The following is a 15,861-nucleotide window of genomic DNA, read 5'->3' on the forward strand; positions in this document are numbered from 1 at the left end:
GCGCCACGCACTAAACATATTCATATAACAACTTTTAATAATTTATTACTGTCAACTACTGTACATTTATATAATGTATAAATGTACTACTTGTATTTAAATGCACTAAACATATTCATATAACAACTTTTAATCATGTATTACTGTCAACTACTGTACATTTATATAATGTATAAATGTACTACTTGTATTTAAATGCACTAAACATATTCATATAACAACTTTTAATCATGTATTACTGTCAACTACTGTACATTTATATAATGTATAAATGTACTACTTGTATTTAAATGCACTAAACATATTCATATAACAACTTTTAATCATGTATTACTGTCAACTACTGTACATTTATATAATGTATAAATGTACTACTTGTATTTAAATGCACTAAACATATTCATATAACAACTTTTAATCATTTATTACTGTCAACTACTGTACATTTATACACAGTATAAATGTACCACTTGTATTTAAATGTACTAAACATGTAGTAAAAGGCATTCAACAATACTTAATTTACGTTGTGTAACCTGTATAATAACCAGGCTGTAGCAACATTGTTTTTGTAAGAGCAAACACTGAGGAACTCTCTTTCTAACGTACTAACACATCGCCGTGTGACAGCATGCTAAGTCATTAGCCATAAGCTAGATTCTGCATGTGTTTGTAATGACAACACAAGCAGATAGGACACCCATCTGGACTAGTGCTGCAACTAACCATTGTTTTGATAATCCATTAGTCAACCATTATCCTAACGACTAATCAGATAATAAAGGGTACACATATTTAATGGCTCTAATTTTCCATCAACTTCTAGAAGCAGCTGAAGGTATTTTAGACATGTGCTTACTAACAACAAATATGACTAATTAATTCTTAAATATTTATTTCTACTGTAGTAACTGTGCTGATTTTTACCACCTCTACTGCTAATACTGTCATGCTTTTATTTTGAAGCTTACTTTGCACTGAAGCGGAAGTGACTGTGAAGCTCCTATCATTAGAAGTCTTTCCATTGATAATTGCTTCATGGACAACACCATTCTGCTACTATATTATTTGGTGTATCAATGATATTAAACCTTTTCAAACGTAGTTCAAGGTTAGAACATCTCCACTTGGCTGTTGTTGATGTTGTGACCTATGTTGGCCTACTTGTTGATGTTGTGACCTATGTTGGCCTACTGTTGTTGATGTAGGACCTATGTTGGCCTACTATTGTTGATGTTGTGATCTATGTTGGCCTACTGTTGTTGATGTTGTGACCTATGTTGGCCTACTGTTGTTGATGTAGGACCTATGTTGGCCTACTTGTTGATGTTGTGACCTATGTTGGCCTACTGTTGTTGATGTAGGACCTATGTTGGCCTACTATTGTTGATGTGATCTATGTTGGCCTACTGTTGTTGATGTTGTGACCTATGTTGGCCTACTGTTGTTGATGTTGTGACCTATGTTGGCCTACTGTTGTTGATGTTGTGACCTATGTTGGCCTACTGTTGTTGATGTTGTGACCTATGTTGGCCTACTGTTGTTGATGTAGGACCTATGTTGGCCTACTGTTGTTGATGTTGTGACCTATGTTGGCCTACTGTTGTTGATGTTGTGATCTATGTTGGCCTACTGTTGTTGATGTTGTGACTTATGTTGGCCTACTGTTGTTGATGTTGTGACCTATGTTGGGCTACTGTTGTTGATGTTGTGACCTATGTTGGCCTACTGTTGTTGATGTAGGACCTATGTCGGCCTACTGTTGTTGATGTAGGACCTATGTTGGCCTACTGTTGTTGATGTTGTGACCTATGTTGGCCTACTGTTGTTGATGTTGTGACCTATGTTGGCCTACTGTTGTTGATGTTGTGACCTATGTTGGCCTACTGTTGTTGATGTTGTGACCTATGTTGGCCTACTGTTGTTGATGTAGGACCTATGTTGGCCTACTGTTGTTGATGTTGTGACCTATGTTGGCCTACTGTTGTTGATGTTGTGACCTATGTTGGCCTACTGTTGTTGATGTTGTGACCTATGTTGGCCTACTGTTGTTGATGTAGGACCTATGTCGGCCTACTGTTGTTGATGTAGGACCTATGTTGGCCTACTGTTGTTGATGTTGTGACCTATGTTGGCCTACTGTTGTTGATGTTGTGACCTATGTTGGCCTACTGTTGTTGATGTTGTGACCTATGTTGGCCTACTGTTGTTGATGTTGTGACCTATGTTGGCCTACTGTTGTTGATGTAGGACCTATGTTGGCCTACTGTTGTTGAGGTTGTGACCTATGTTGGCCTACTGTTGTTGATGTTGTGACCTATGTTGGCCTACTGTTGTTGATGTTGTGACTTATGTTGGCCTACTGTTGTTGATGTTGTGACCTATGTTGGCCTACTGTTGTTGATGTTGTGACCTATGTTGGCCTACTGTTGTTGATGTAGGACCTAATTTGGCCTACTGTTGTTGTTGTTGATGTAGGACCTATGTTGGCCTACTGTTGTTGATGTAGGACCTATGTTGGCCTACTGTTGTTGATGTTGTGACCTATGTTGGCCTACTGTTGTTGATGTTGTGACCTATGTTGGCCTACTGTTGTTGATGTTGTGACCTATGTTGGCCTACTGTTGTTGATGTTGTGACCTATTTTGGCCTACTGTTGTTGATGTTGTGACTTATGTTGGCCTACTGTTGTTGATGTAGGACCTATGTTGGCCTACTGTTGTTGATGTAGGACCTATGTTGGCCTACTGTTGTTGATGTTGTGACCTATGTTGGCCTACTGTTGGCTAGCATGCTAGCAGCGATCAGTTTCACGTCCGGTGAAACCGATCGCCGCTAGTCCTCTTTTGCTAGCAGCTAACGGGCTAGGATAGACTGACCATACGTCCTCTTTTCACCGGACATGTCCTCTTTTGCGGAGCTATTATGGCGGAGTTTCATAAATGCCTCAAATGTCCGGCATTTTGAGTATTGTTTACACAACGTGCAGTACGCTACTTAATATGTTCGGTACACTTCCGCACCGAAACGAAACCCCCGTACCGAAATGGTTCGATACAAATACACGTACCGTTACACCCCTATTATTTTGATTATTGGATTCTTGAAAATGGATGAATGGATGATTTAGAATCATCATAAATAAAAATCACAATTCGGATGTGAATGATTTATTACCTAGTATGGTTCATTTGTGTCATATACATTTCATTAGGGAGGACTTACTCTGTGTGCTTATTGATTGATGTATTATATTATGTATGTACTTATTGATTGATGTATTAGATTATGTATGTGCTTATTGATTGATTTCTTAGATTCATTATGTATGTGTTTGATTTATTATATTTGTTATGTATGTGCTTATTGATAGATTTATTGTATTAATTATGTATGTTCTTATTGATTGATGTATTATATTATGTATGTGCTTATTGATTGATTTATTGTATTAATTATGTATGTTCTTATTAATTGATTTATTATATAATGTTATATATGTGCTTATTGATTGATTGATTATATTTATTATGTATGTGCTTGTTGATTTTCCAGTGTCTTTATGAGGCATTAGTTACGTTGGTGTGTTTACATGCTCCATGTAACCATGATCTGCGATGAGGTGGAGACTTGTCCAGGGTGTACCGCGCCTTCCACCCCAATGCAGCTGAGATAGGCTCCAGCACCCCCGGCGACCCCGAAAGGAACAAGCGGTAGAAAATGGATGGATGTAACCATGATGTTGTGATCCAAATAGTGATGAACATTTCCACTGCATTACAGCAGTGATCTGAAGTCTTTGTACACTCTTTAGTAGCGTCCTCAGCGTAGCCAATGAAGATGGAGTCGGCGGCTGAGGCTCAGCAGGGGGTGGAGTCTGCCGTGACAGAGACGGAACAGCAGCAGGTGCAGATGGCCACCTTGGCGCAGGTGACGTAAACATCTACCTGCGTGTCACCTCATGACAAGGATGACCACATGGCGGGCCTTGTGAATTGCAGGTATCCATGGCAACAGGCCACGCCTCGGCCACCGGCCCCACGGTTACGCTGGTGCAGCTTCCCAATGGACAAACGGTCCAAGTGCACGGGGTCATCCAGTCGTCCGTCATCCAGTCCCCACAAGTCCAGACTGTGCAGGTCACACACCATATCATCATCCATATTACTGCAACACCAACAGTATCATTTATTTGACACTTAACCCTTGGCCTCACTCATGTACACACTTTTATGTTGTGCTAAAATAACAATATACTTCTTAACTGAACAGTCCATGCAATCCCAGTGCAAATGACTGCTTATATCACACATGATATCACACACAAGTAAACATGCTGAAGGTCTACTTGTATCACACATGATATCACACACAAGTAAACATGCTGAAGGTCTACTTGTATCACACACAAGTAAACACGCTGAAGGTCTACTTGTATCACACATGATATCACACACAAGTAAACATGCTGAAGGTCTACTTGTATTGCACATGATATCACACACAAATAAACACACTGAAGGTCTACTTGTATCACACATGATATCACACACAAGTAAACATGCTGAAGGTCTACTTGTATCGCACATGATATCACACACAAGTAAATACACTGCAGGTGACTGCTTGTATTGTATTGTACTTTGTACTATGGTTTTCAAGTGGTTCCTTCTACTCGGTTCTATGGTTTTCAAGTGGTTCCTTGTACTTGGTACTATGGTTTTCAAGTGGTTCCTTGTACTTGGTACTATGTTTTCCAAGTGGTGCCTTGTACTTGGTACTATGTTTTTCTAAGTGGTTTCTTGTACTTAGTCCTATGGTTTCCAGGTGGTTCCTTGTACTTGGTACTATGTTTTCAAGTGGTTCCTTGTACTTGGTACTATGGTTTCCAGATGGTTCCTTGTACTTGGTACTGTGGTTTCAAGTGGTTCCTTGTACTTGGTATTATGGTTTCCAGGTGGTACCTTGCACTTGGTACTATGGTTTCCAAGTGGTTCCTTGTACTTGGTACTATGTTTTCAAGTGGTTCCTTGTACTTGGTACTATGGTTTCCAGGTGGTTTCTTGCACTTGGTACGATGGTTTCCAAGTGGTTCCTTGTACTTAGTACTATGGTTTCCAGGTGGTTCTTTGTACTTGGTACTATGGTTTCCAGGTGGTTCCTTGGACTTGGTATCATGGCAGCTGGGCTCCATGTGTTGCTTGAGCAGTGCACACTTCCTGTCCACATGTGTACAATGTTGACCAGCACTATTAAGAAGGTCACTGAGAGAACATGGTTCTTTCATTCTGACAGATCTCCACCATAGCAGAAAGCGAAGACTCCCAGGAGTCGGTGGACAGCGTGACTGACTCCCAGAAGCGGCGGGAGATTTTGTCGCGGCGACCTTCGTACAGGTGCATACTCTGCCTTGGTCTGGCAGCACAAGGCAAAGGTGGTGTTAAAAACATGGAGGCATTAGAAGGTTTGTCCCAACAGGAAGATCCTCAATGACCTCTCCTCCGACGCTCCGGCCGTCCCTCGCATCGAGGAGGAGAAGGCGGAGGAGGACGCGGCCTCCGCACCCGCCATCACCACCGTCACGGTGCCCACCCCCATCTACCAGACCAGCAGCGGGCAGTACAGTAAGCCACCTTTGCTGTGACATCAGGCTCCGCCCTCCTCCTAACAGCTGCTGGTGTCACACAGTCGCCATCACACAAGGCGGCGCCATCCAGCTGGCCAACAACGGCACCGACATGCAGGGCCTCCAGGCTCTGACCATGACCAACACGGCCGCCGCCCAGCCGGGGGCCACCATCCTCCAGTACGCCCAGACCAGCGACGGCCAGCAGATACTGGTTCCCAGTAACCAGGTGGTAGTGCAAGGTGAGTGTATGCTGGACACCCTTTTCATGCTAACCTTCTGTCTTCAGTATCCAGTCTACTTTTGGTTTATGGAACTACAACCATGGTTCTGTGTTATTGTTCCTTCTTCAGCGTGCGCCCGAATGTGTGGCACGACGTCTTGCCCTCTCTGGATTACTTCTGTTTGTGTTGCTTGGACAACATATTTGATGTTCAAACTGATAAACTTTTTTTTTTGCAAATAATCATTAACTTTAGAATTTGATGGCAGCAACACGTGACAAAGACGTTGGGAAAGGTGGCAATAAATACTGATAAAGTTGAGGAATGCTCATCAAACACTTATTTGGAACATCCCACAGGTGTGCAGGCTAATTGGGAACAGGTGGGTGCCATGATTGGGTATAAAAACAGCTTCCCAAAAAATGCTCAGTCTTTCACAAGAAAGGATGGGGCGAGGTACACCCCTTTGTCCACAACTGCGTGAGCAAATAGTCAAACAGTTTAAGAACAACGTTATTGCAAGACATTTAGGGATTTCAACATCTACGCTCCATAATATCATCAAAAGGTTCAGAGAATGTGGAGAAATCCCTCCACGTAAGCGGCATGGCCGGAAACCAACATTGAATGACCGTGACCTTTGATCCCTCAGACGGCACTGTATCAAAAACCGACATCAAGCTCTAAAGGATATCACCACATGGGCTCAGGAACACTTCAGAAAACCACTGTCACTAAATACAGTTGGTCGCTACATCTGTAAGTGCAAGTTAAAGCTCTAATATGCAAAGCCAAAGCCACTTATCAACAACACCCAGAAACCCCGTCAGCTTCTCTGGGCCCGAGATCATCTAAGATGGACTCATGCAAAGTGGAAAAGTGTTCTGTGGTCTGAAGAGTCCACATTTCAAATAATTTTTGGAAATATTCGACATCGTGTCATCCGGACCAAAGGGGAAGCGAACCATCCAGACTGTTATCGACGCAAAGTTGAAAAGCCAGCATCTGTGATGGTATGGGGGTGCATTAGTGCCCAAGGCATTGGTAACATACACATCTGTGAAGGCGCCATTAATGCTGAAAGGTACATACAGGTTTTGGAACAACATATGCTGCCATCTAAGCGCCGTCTTTTTCATGGACGCCCCTGCTTATTTCAGCAAGACAATGCCAAGCCACATTCAGCACGTGTTACAACAGCGTGGCTTCGTAACAAAAGAGTGCGGGTACTTTCCTGGCCCGCCTGCAGTCCAGACCTGTCTCCCATCGAAAATGTGTGGCGCATTATGAAGCGTAAAATACAACAGCGGAGACCCCGGACTGTTGAACGACTGAAGCTCTACATAAAACAAGAATGGGAAAGAATTCCACTTTCAAAGCTTCAACAATTAGTTTCCTCAGTTCCCAAACGTTTATTGAGTGTTGTTAAAAGAAAAGGTGATGTAACACAGTGGTGAACATGCCCTTTCCCAACTACTTTGGCACGTGTTGCAGCCATGAAATTATATGTTAGTTATTATTTGCAAGAAAAAAAATCAAGTTTATGAGTTTGAACATCAAATATGTTGTCTTTGTAGCATATTCAACTGAATATGGCTTGAAAAGGATTTGCAAATCATTGTATTCCGTTTATATTTACATCTAACACAATTTCCCAACTCATATGGAAACGGGGTTTGTATTTTAATTCTCCAAGAACCACTGGACGCGGAGGAGGAGTAGCGGTTCTTTTTAAAAAGACCACTACCTGCAAATTACTCCCAGCCTCCTCTTTCTCCAGTTTTGAACTGAGCTCTCTCACTCCAGACCGCTACCGTCCTCCTAATTATAACACACACTTTATAAATGACTTCTGAGTTTTTGTCCAGTGTGGTACCTAAATATGACAGACTTTTAATTGTTGGAGACCTCAACGTTCATGTCTGCTGTCCTCTGAAGCCGCTCTCTAAAGACTTTTTACATATTTTGGACTCTTTTAATTTTGTGCAACATGTTGCCGGTCCCACACAAGAACAGGGCCACACGCTGGATCTTGTAATGGCACATAATATTAATATGCTTAACGTTCAAATACGTGATGCTATCTTTTGGGACCATATGCCCGTGCTGTTTGAATTCTACTCGCCCTGTCTTGGGGAAAAGGTGGTGCCGCTTAGTTAAAGCATCTACTGCTGCTGAGTTCTCCTCCGCATTTTATTCCTCCCTGGACACCCTGCCCTCTCTCTCTTTAAACACAGAAGATTTGATGTCCCGCTTTCAAACTTATTGTCAAGTTCTTGATTCCATAGCTCCTTTTAAATGCATGCGCCCAAGGCTAAAGGTGAGCCATGGTTCAATGAGGTCACAAGAGAGGCAAGGCGTAGATGGAAGAAGGATAAGCTTCATGTTTCCTATGCCAGCCATCATGAAAAACTCGTGGAAAGTGTATCAAAACATTCTGATGGTAGAAAAAAACATGCACTTTTCTGACATAATTAGAAGTAATTTTAATAACCCACGTTTTTTTGTTTTTTTTAAACAATTGATTCTAGTATAAATGTTCCCCAATCCACATGCTTGGAAGCTTCGCCAGAGGTCTGTGGAAAATTCCTCAACTATTTTATTGATAAGGTTAACACAATTAGGGCAAACATTACCCTCCCATTTTGGACCCTTCTATTCTTGTCAACTGTCCATTCACCTTCCAACAGTTTGAGCTCCTGTCCCTGTCCTCGCTCAACTAAATTGTATCCCAGCTCCAACCTGCAGCATGTTCCACAGACTTAATGCCACCTCGTCTGTTCAAAGACGTCTGGGATGTCATTGCCAAGAAATAACTAACAGCAGTCTTGCTTCAGGGACTGTCCCAAATTATTTTAAGCAAGCTGTTGTGGAACCTCTGCTTAAGAAGCCAAATTTAGATCCCTATATTTCATCACATTTTAGACCCATTTCGAAGCTTCCTTTTATTTCAAAGATTTTAGAAAGAGCTGTGCTTCTACAATTACAGTCTTATCTTGATTTGCATTCTATTCTTGATGTTTTTCAGTCCGGTTTTTAAAGCCTTTCATAACACCGAATTGGCACTTATAAGGGTCTTTAGCAACCTCTTAATATCCACTGATTCTGGCGATCCTGCCATTTTTTAAAAGGCACACCCTTGAAATGGTTCAGGTCATATCTGACAAACAGAACTTTTAAGATCCAAATTGATGACCCGGTTTTGGCCTAGGCTCCCTTATCCTGTGGTGTCCCTCAGGGTTCAATCCTAGGACCAATCCTGTTTTCAGTGTATATCCTGCCCATCCAACACATTTAAAAAAGATATCATATTTCATATCATCCTTATGCGGATGATACGCAAATCAATGTCCCTTTTAAAAAAGAAAAGTGACACAAGTTTAAAATCACTTTTAAATTGTCTTGAGGACATAAAAGGATGGTTGGCGGTAAACTTTCTAAACTTAAATGACAACAAGATGGAAATTATTTTATTTGACTCAAAAGTAAAACAGACTGCTCCCCCCCAGTGACCTGGACTCCCTGATGCCTTATTTAAAACCAACAGTCACAAATCTTGGATTTAAGTTCGACAACGATTTTGTAGATCTAGTTTTTATCATCTAAGACTTTCAGCAAAAATTAAAATCAGTTTGATCTTTTAATGACTTTGAGCGGGTAATCCATGCTTTAATTTCATCACGTTTGGACTACTGCAACTTCCTCTACGTTGGAATGAAGTTAGTCCAAAATGCTACTGCTTGCCTTTTAACTGACACTGAAAAACATGAACACATTTTAGCATCCCTTCACTGGCTCCCAATTCATTTTAGAATTAATTTTAAAATATTGTTGTTTGTTTTTAAATCCCTTAACGTATTACCACCACAATATATGTCAGACCTTTTAAAAATGTACACTCCCACAAGGTCTCTGAAGTCAGCTGATCAGTTTCTTCTTGTCGTCCCAAAAACCCATTTAAAATCCAGAGGTGATGGTGCATTTTCTGCTGTGGCTTCAAAACTTTGGAACAATATCCCTCTTTAATGACTTTGAAATCACCTCTAGAAAACATATTTTTACTCTTTGGCTTTTAAACCAGCATGAGAGTTGTGTGATTTTAGTCTATTTTATTTTCTCTGATGTATTTTATGTATTTACTCATTTATAGTTAAATGTTTGTAGTATGTATGTCTTAACTTCTGTGCAGCACTTTTGAAACTTCTATTGTTTTTTAAATGTGCTACACAAATAAAGTGGATTGAAACCTAGAGAAGTCTAAAGAGTTGTGTGACTTGAATCTGTCTGGCCCTCACCTCCCAGGGGATGTCCAGGCCTATCAGATCCGAGCGGCGCCCGCCAACACCATCACCTCCGGGCTGGTCATGGCCTCGTCACCTGCCTTGCCCGTCCAGGGCGCCACAGTAGAGGTCACCCGCAAGAGGGAGGTGCGCCTCATGAAGAACAGGTAGGAATGTTGACGCATGTTGCGGCCCCAGTCGTCCGAAAAGGCATAAAACCAGAAACCTTCCCGACAGAGAGGCGGCCCGCGAGTGCCGCAGGAAGAAGAAGGAGTACGTCAAGTGTCTGGAGAACCGAGTGGCTGTCCTGGAGAACCAAAACAAGACGCTGATCGAAGAGCTCAAAGCCCTCAAAGACCTGTACTGTCACAAAACCGACTAAAGTCCACTCCAGGAACCTCACTCTGGGTCCAAGTCGCCTTTGGGTTGGTTCCAAATCTTTGACTCCTCAGCTCTGCTTGAGTTTGTCTTTCAATCTCTTCATCTGCTTCCATGAGGCTCCAACAGCACTTTTCACCTGAACCTGAGGACATCAGGTGTCCTTTCAGGTGTCTGGGCCCACTTCGCACATCCTTGCAGCCAAGGAAGAGATGGTTGCTAATAACACCGTATGTCCTCCAAATCAAAGCATTTGATTCATGCCACATTCCACATCTTCAAAAATAATCCAAGAGAGCGCTGTGGTGTGACACGAGGCAGACCTGGAAGCAGGAAGTGGTTAGCAACTTAAAGGGGTGTACCCGTTTTGTAGATACCTCGGTGTTGCCCTTTCAAAGTCTTCCCAATAACACCGTGACGTGTGACGGTGTCAGACAAAAACTTGGTGTGTAGTTTAGCCTTGACTGGGTCTGAAAATAGACGACATCTCCCAGAATCCTCCGACAAGGTGGGAGCGTGGAACGCCATAAGCAGGAAGTGAAGTGTGTTCGTACTTGGAGTAGAGGAGAGGAATTGTTTGGTTTTTTTGGGGACATTTCCTGAAAAAATAATCAAAATCCATCCATAACTGAGTTATGTTGCTGACAAACAAACCCTGCTGGAAGCATAACCCACTTGGCGGGCGCGCCACTTTTGTCTGGAGCGTTTCCAAAGCGACAGAGGCAGGCGGTCACGTGGCACTACTAGGGAAGTCACATAGGAGTAAACTTAAAAGCTACTTGATACATCCTCAATCCATCAATCTATTTATGTGGTGGGGGTGGGAGCCTATCCCAGCTGCAGTCTGGACAAGTCACCGCCTCCTAAAGCGTCACACAGAAATGCTATTTGAAGCCAAACATCAGTTTGTGAGGTATTTACATGACTCAAAGTTGAATTGGTAGCTAACTTTTCTGAACATGTCCACTGTGGAGGACACTGCTTCTCCTACAGTCAAACTAGTGACACTGTCACTTTAAACACACTTGCTTGAATATTTCCCAGCACCATACTTTGAAACTGTTGCACGAGCAGTCTTCCTCAGGGAATAGAACCCCCTGGTCACTCCCAAGTTCTTTTGGATGATATATATGTTGAGTAAACAGGACCACCGAGACAGAATAGTTTGACTAAAGCTTTAGGAGACCAGCCCTTACAATGCGACAATAGTATCAGCAAGAAGAGGTCTAAAAGTAAGACAAAAGGAGTTTAACTCTTATAGTGAGAAGCATCGCCCCCTTACAGAGAGGGATGCGCCTGCTGATAAGAAGAGGGAACTGAATCAAAGCTCCCTTTTGAGGAGTGATTCATCATGTTTGTACAGACACTGGACGCTCTAGGACCAAATATGGACATCAACAACAGAAGTAGACCGGCCGCACCAACATCTCCAGGGTGGAAAAGTACCAGTAGCATGATGACACAATACAATGTTATACGAAAGTATATCAACAATATATGCATTATCCACCCTTGTCATAAATAGGATTACAACTTCAATTACAGCAACATAAACATTCCTGACACTTCATTTGGCAAACTATGGCATTTTTAGGAGACATATATCACAATAATATCATAGCGTGGCCTAAATACCAGGACAACATCGTGCTGTGACATTTGATGCCGAGCAGCTTCACATTGTACACACCATATTGTCCTTCACATTGTACACACCATATTGTCCTTCACATTGTACACACCATATTGTCCTTCACATTGTACACACCATATTGTCCTTCACATTGTACACACCATATTGTCCTTCACATTGTACACACCATATTGTTCTTCACATTGTACACACCATATTGTCCTTCACATTGTACACACCATATTGTCCTTCACATTGTACACACCATATTGTCCTTCACATTGTACACACCATATTGTCCTTCACATTGTACACACCATATTGTCCTTCACATTGTACACACCATATTGTCCTTCACATTATACACACCATATTGTTCTTCACATTGTACACACCATATTGTTCTTCACATTGTACACACCATATTGTCCTTCACATTGTACACACCATATTGTTCTTCACATTGTACACACCATATTGTCCTTCACATTGTACACACCATATTGTTCTTCACATTGTACACACCATATTGTCCTTCACATTGTACACACCATATTGTTCTTCACATTGTACACACCATATTGTTCTTCACATTGTACACACCATATTGTTCTTCACATTGTACACACCATATTGTTCTTCACATTGTACACACCATATTGTCCTTCACATTGTACACACCATATTGTTCTTCACATTGTACACACCATATTGTCCTTCACATTGTACACACCATATTGTCCTTCACATTGTACACACCATATTGTCCTTCACATTGTACACACCATATTGTCCTTCACATTGTACACACCATATTGTTCTTCACATTGTACACACCATATTGTCAAGTCGTACCTGAGCTAAAAATGACTTATTGACTGATTGCAGCCCAGTCACACACTGGATAGGACTTTGAACCAGTGGACTTTTTACCAACGTGAGACTTTTAGGAACTGTGTGTCTTCATCAGGGGACACTTTTTGTGTGTCTTCATCAGGAGACACATTTTGTGTGTCTTCATCAGAGGACACCTTTTGTGTGTCTTCATCCGGGGACACCTTTTGTGTGTCTTCATCAGGAGACACATTTTGTGTGTCTTCATCAGGAGACACATTTTGTGTGTCTTCATCAAGAGACACATTTTGTGTGTCTTCATCAGGAGACACATTTTGTGTGTCTTCATCAGGAGACAGCTTTTGTGTGTCTTCAATAGGAGACACCTTTTGTGTGTCTTTAATAGGAGACACTTTTTGTGTGTCTTCATCAGGAGACACATTTTGTGTGTCTTCATCAAGAGACACATTTTGTGTGTCTTCATCAGGAGACACATTTTGTGTGTCTTCATCAGGAGACAGCTTTTGTGTGTCTTCAATAGGAGACACCTTTTGTGTGTCTTTAATACGAGACAATTTTTGTGTGTCTTCAACAGGAGACACCTTTTGTGTGTCTTCAACAGGAGACACCTTTTGTGTGTCTTCAACAGGAGACACCTTTTGTGTGTCTTCATCAGGAGACACCTTCTGTGTGTCTTCATCCGGGGACACCTTTTTTGTCTTCATCAGGAGACACCCTATGTGTGTCTTCATCCGGGGACACCTTTATTTGTGTCTTCATCGGGAGACACCTTTTTTTGTGTCTTCTTCAGGAGACACCTTTTTGTGTATCCAGGGACACTTTTTTTTGTGTCTTCATCAGGAGACACCTTTTTTTGTGTCTTCTTCAGGAGACACCTTTTTGTGTGTCTTCATCAGGAGACACCTTTTTGTGTGTCTTCATCAGGGGACGCCTTTTGTGTGTCTTCTTCAGGGGATGCCTTTTGTGTGTCTTCATCGGGAGACGCCTTTTGTGTGTCTTCATCAGGGGACGCCCTTTGTGTGTCTTTATTCGGAGACGACTTTCTTGTGTTCTCATCAGGGGACACCCTTTGTGTGTCTTCATCGGGGGACACGTTTTGTGTGTCTTCATCTGGGGACGCCTTTTGTGTGTCTTTATCCGGAGATTACTTTTTTGTGTCTTCATCAGGGGACACCTTTTGTGTGTCTTCATCAGGAGACACCTTTTGTGTGTCTTCATCAGGAGACACCTTTTTGCATGATGAGAACATAGAAGCAGACTATTTTATACCACGTGTACATAGACCTGGTCCTTATGGAGCGGTCATCTCCTTTAGTCCAACACGTGTCATATACTGTATATTGTGTGTGCGTGTGTGTGTGTGTGTGTGTGTGTGTGTGACAAGGTTTTTCTTGTCTGCCATGTTTGGTTCTTTCTCTTCCTAGTGGTGTTTCTCACACAGCTAATGTTCCTTCAAAAGGATGACCATTGGACTAAAAGACCTAATCAAGTGATTATTAATGGAGTGATGTGTAACGGGTATGGACTTGTGATAACTTTGTGGAGTGGTGTGTAAAGGGTCTGGACTTTTGATGACTTTGTAGACAGCGATCACACAATGGACTCCTTTACAGATGAAGTAAAAACCACATCAACTCCTCCTCTGTGACTCCTGGTACCTTCCTCAGCAGCCAAGTCACAGTGTAACAATTTTAATAAATACACACTATCATTATACACCAGGGGTGACCATTACGTCCATCGTCAGCTACTGGTCGATGGCGGAGGGTGTGTCAGTCCATCGCCAGCTACTGGTCGATGGCGTAGGGTGTGTCAGTCCATTGCCAGCTACCGGTCGATGGCGTAGGGTGTGTCAGTCCATCGCCAGCTACCGGTCGATGGCGTAGGGTGTGTCAGTCCATCGCCAGCTACCGGTCGATGGCGTAGGGTGTGTCAGTCCATCGCCAGCTACCGGTCGATGGCGTAGGGTGTGTCAGTCCATCGCCAGCTACCGGTCGATGGCGTAGGGTGTGTCAGTCCATCGCCAGCTACCGGTCGATGGCGTAGGGTGTGTCAGTCCATTGCCAGCTACCGGTCGATGGCGTAGGGTGTGTCAGTCCATTGCCAGCTACCGGTCGATGGCGTAGGGTGTGTCAGTCCATCGCCAGCTACCGGTCGATGGCGTAGGGTGTGTCAGTCCATTGCCAGCTACCGGTCGATGGCGGAGGGTGTGTCAGTCCATCGCCAGCTACCGGTCGATGGCGTAGGGTGTGCCAGTCCATTGCCAGCCAGGCATTAAAAAAATAAACCTAAAAATGGTTGATCATCAATCTTCACTATGATGTCACTTGATTGACATTCACAACACCCGAGGGTCTTGTGAGATGACGCTGGCTGCTGCCAGATCATTATTAAGAAAAAACGACCAACAGGAAGTCGAGAAACACTTTTTATTTCAACAGACTCTCGCGCCGTACCTGTTGTCAAAACTCTAAAGACCGACTGCACAGTTCCTGTCTTCACAATAAAAGCCCTGCTTCATCCTGCCTGCGCTAACAAAATAAGAGTCTCAGAAAGCTAGCGCACACAAGCTAGCAAGCTGGGGAGTTTGTATTTCTTGTAAAGTGTATAAAAAGGAGTATGGAAGCTGGACAAACTTTCATGTGGTATTGGACAGAAAGGAGGACTTGTTTTCTCCTCCATTTGAAAATGTGGACGTTATCATCACTACTGTCTGATTCCAATCAATGCAAGTCATCACAATCATACCAACTTATATTCTTGTCTTTATGAAAGAAACATGCTTGTATTATTATTAAACACGTTTAACTTGTTAACATCTCTTTCATATATATAACTGATCACCTCCACTTGGTAAGTTGAAAA

General features: G+C 42.5%; 1 protein-coding gene across 6 annotated transcripts in view; it reads left to right on the forward strand.

Annotated features, from left to right (window-relative positions):
* The window catches only part of creb1b (cAMP responsive element binding protein 1b), a 15,191-nt gene extending 2,630 nt beyond the window's left edge, over positions 1 to 12,561 (forward strand). For 2 of the 6 annotated variants that reach the window (XM_061926182.2, XM_061926185.2), the window contains exons 2-8: positions 3,556 to 3,930; positions 4,002 to 4,139; positions 5,296 to 5,396; positions 5,479 to 5,624; positions 5,689 to 5,868; positions 10,153 to 10,297; positions 10,368 to 12,561. In XM_061926182.2, the coding sequence (XP_061782166.1) occupies positions 3,835 to 3,930; positions 4,002 to 4,139; positions 5,296 to 5,396; positions 5,479 to 5,624; positions 5,689 to 5,868; positions 10,153 to 10,297; positions 10,368 to 10,512 (951 nt within the window). In that variant the 5' untranslated portion in view covers positions 3,556 to 3,834 and the 3' untranslated portion in view covers positions 10,513 to 12,561. The remainder of the gene's footprint in view (positions 1 to 3,555; positions 3,931 to 4,001; positions 4,140 to 5,295; positions 5,397 to 5,478; positions 5,625 to 5,688; positions 5,869 to 10,152; positions 10,298 to 10,367) is intronic. The other 4 variants (XM_061926187.2, XM_061926188.2, XM_061926186.2 and 1 more) reach the window with 4 other exon arrangements.
* Positions 12,562 to 15,861: the final 3,300 nt, after the last annotated feature.

This window comes from Nerophis lumbriciformis, linkage group LG31 (genome assembly GCF_033978685.3).
Source record: "Nerophis lumbriciformis linkage group LG31, RoL_Nlum_v2.1, whole genome shotgun sequence".
NCBI lineage: Eukaryota > Metazoa > Chordata > Actinopteri > Syngnathiformes > Syngnathidae > Nerophis > Nerophis lumbriciformis.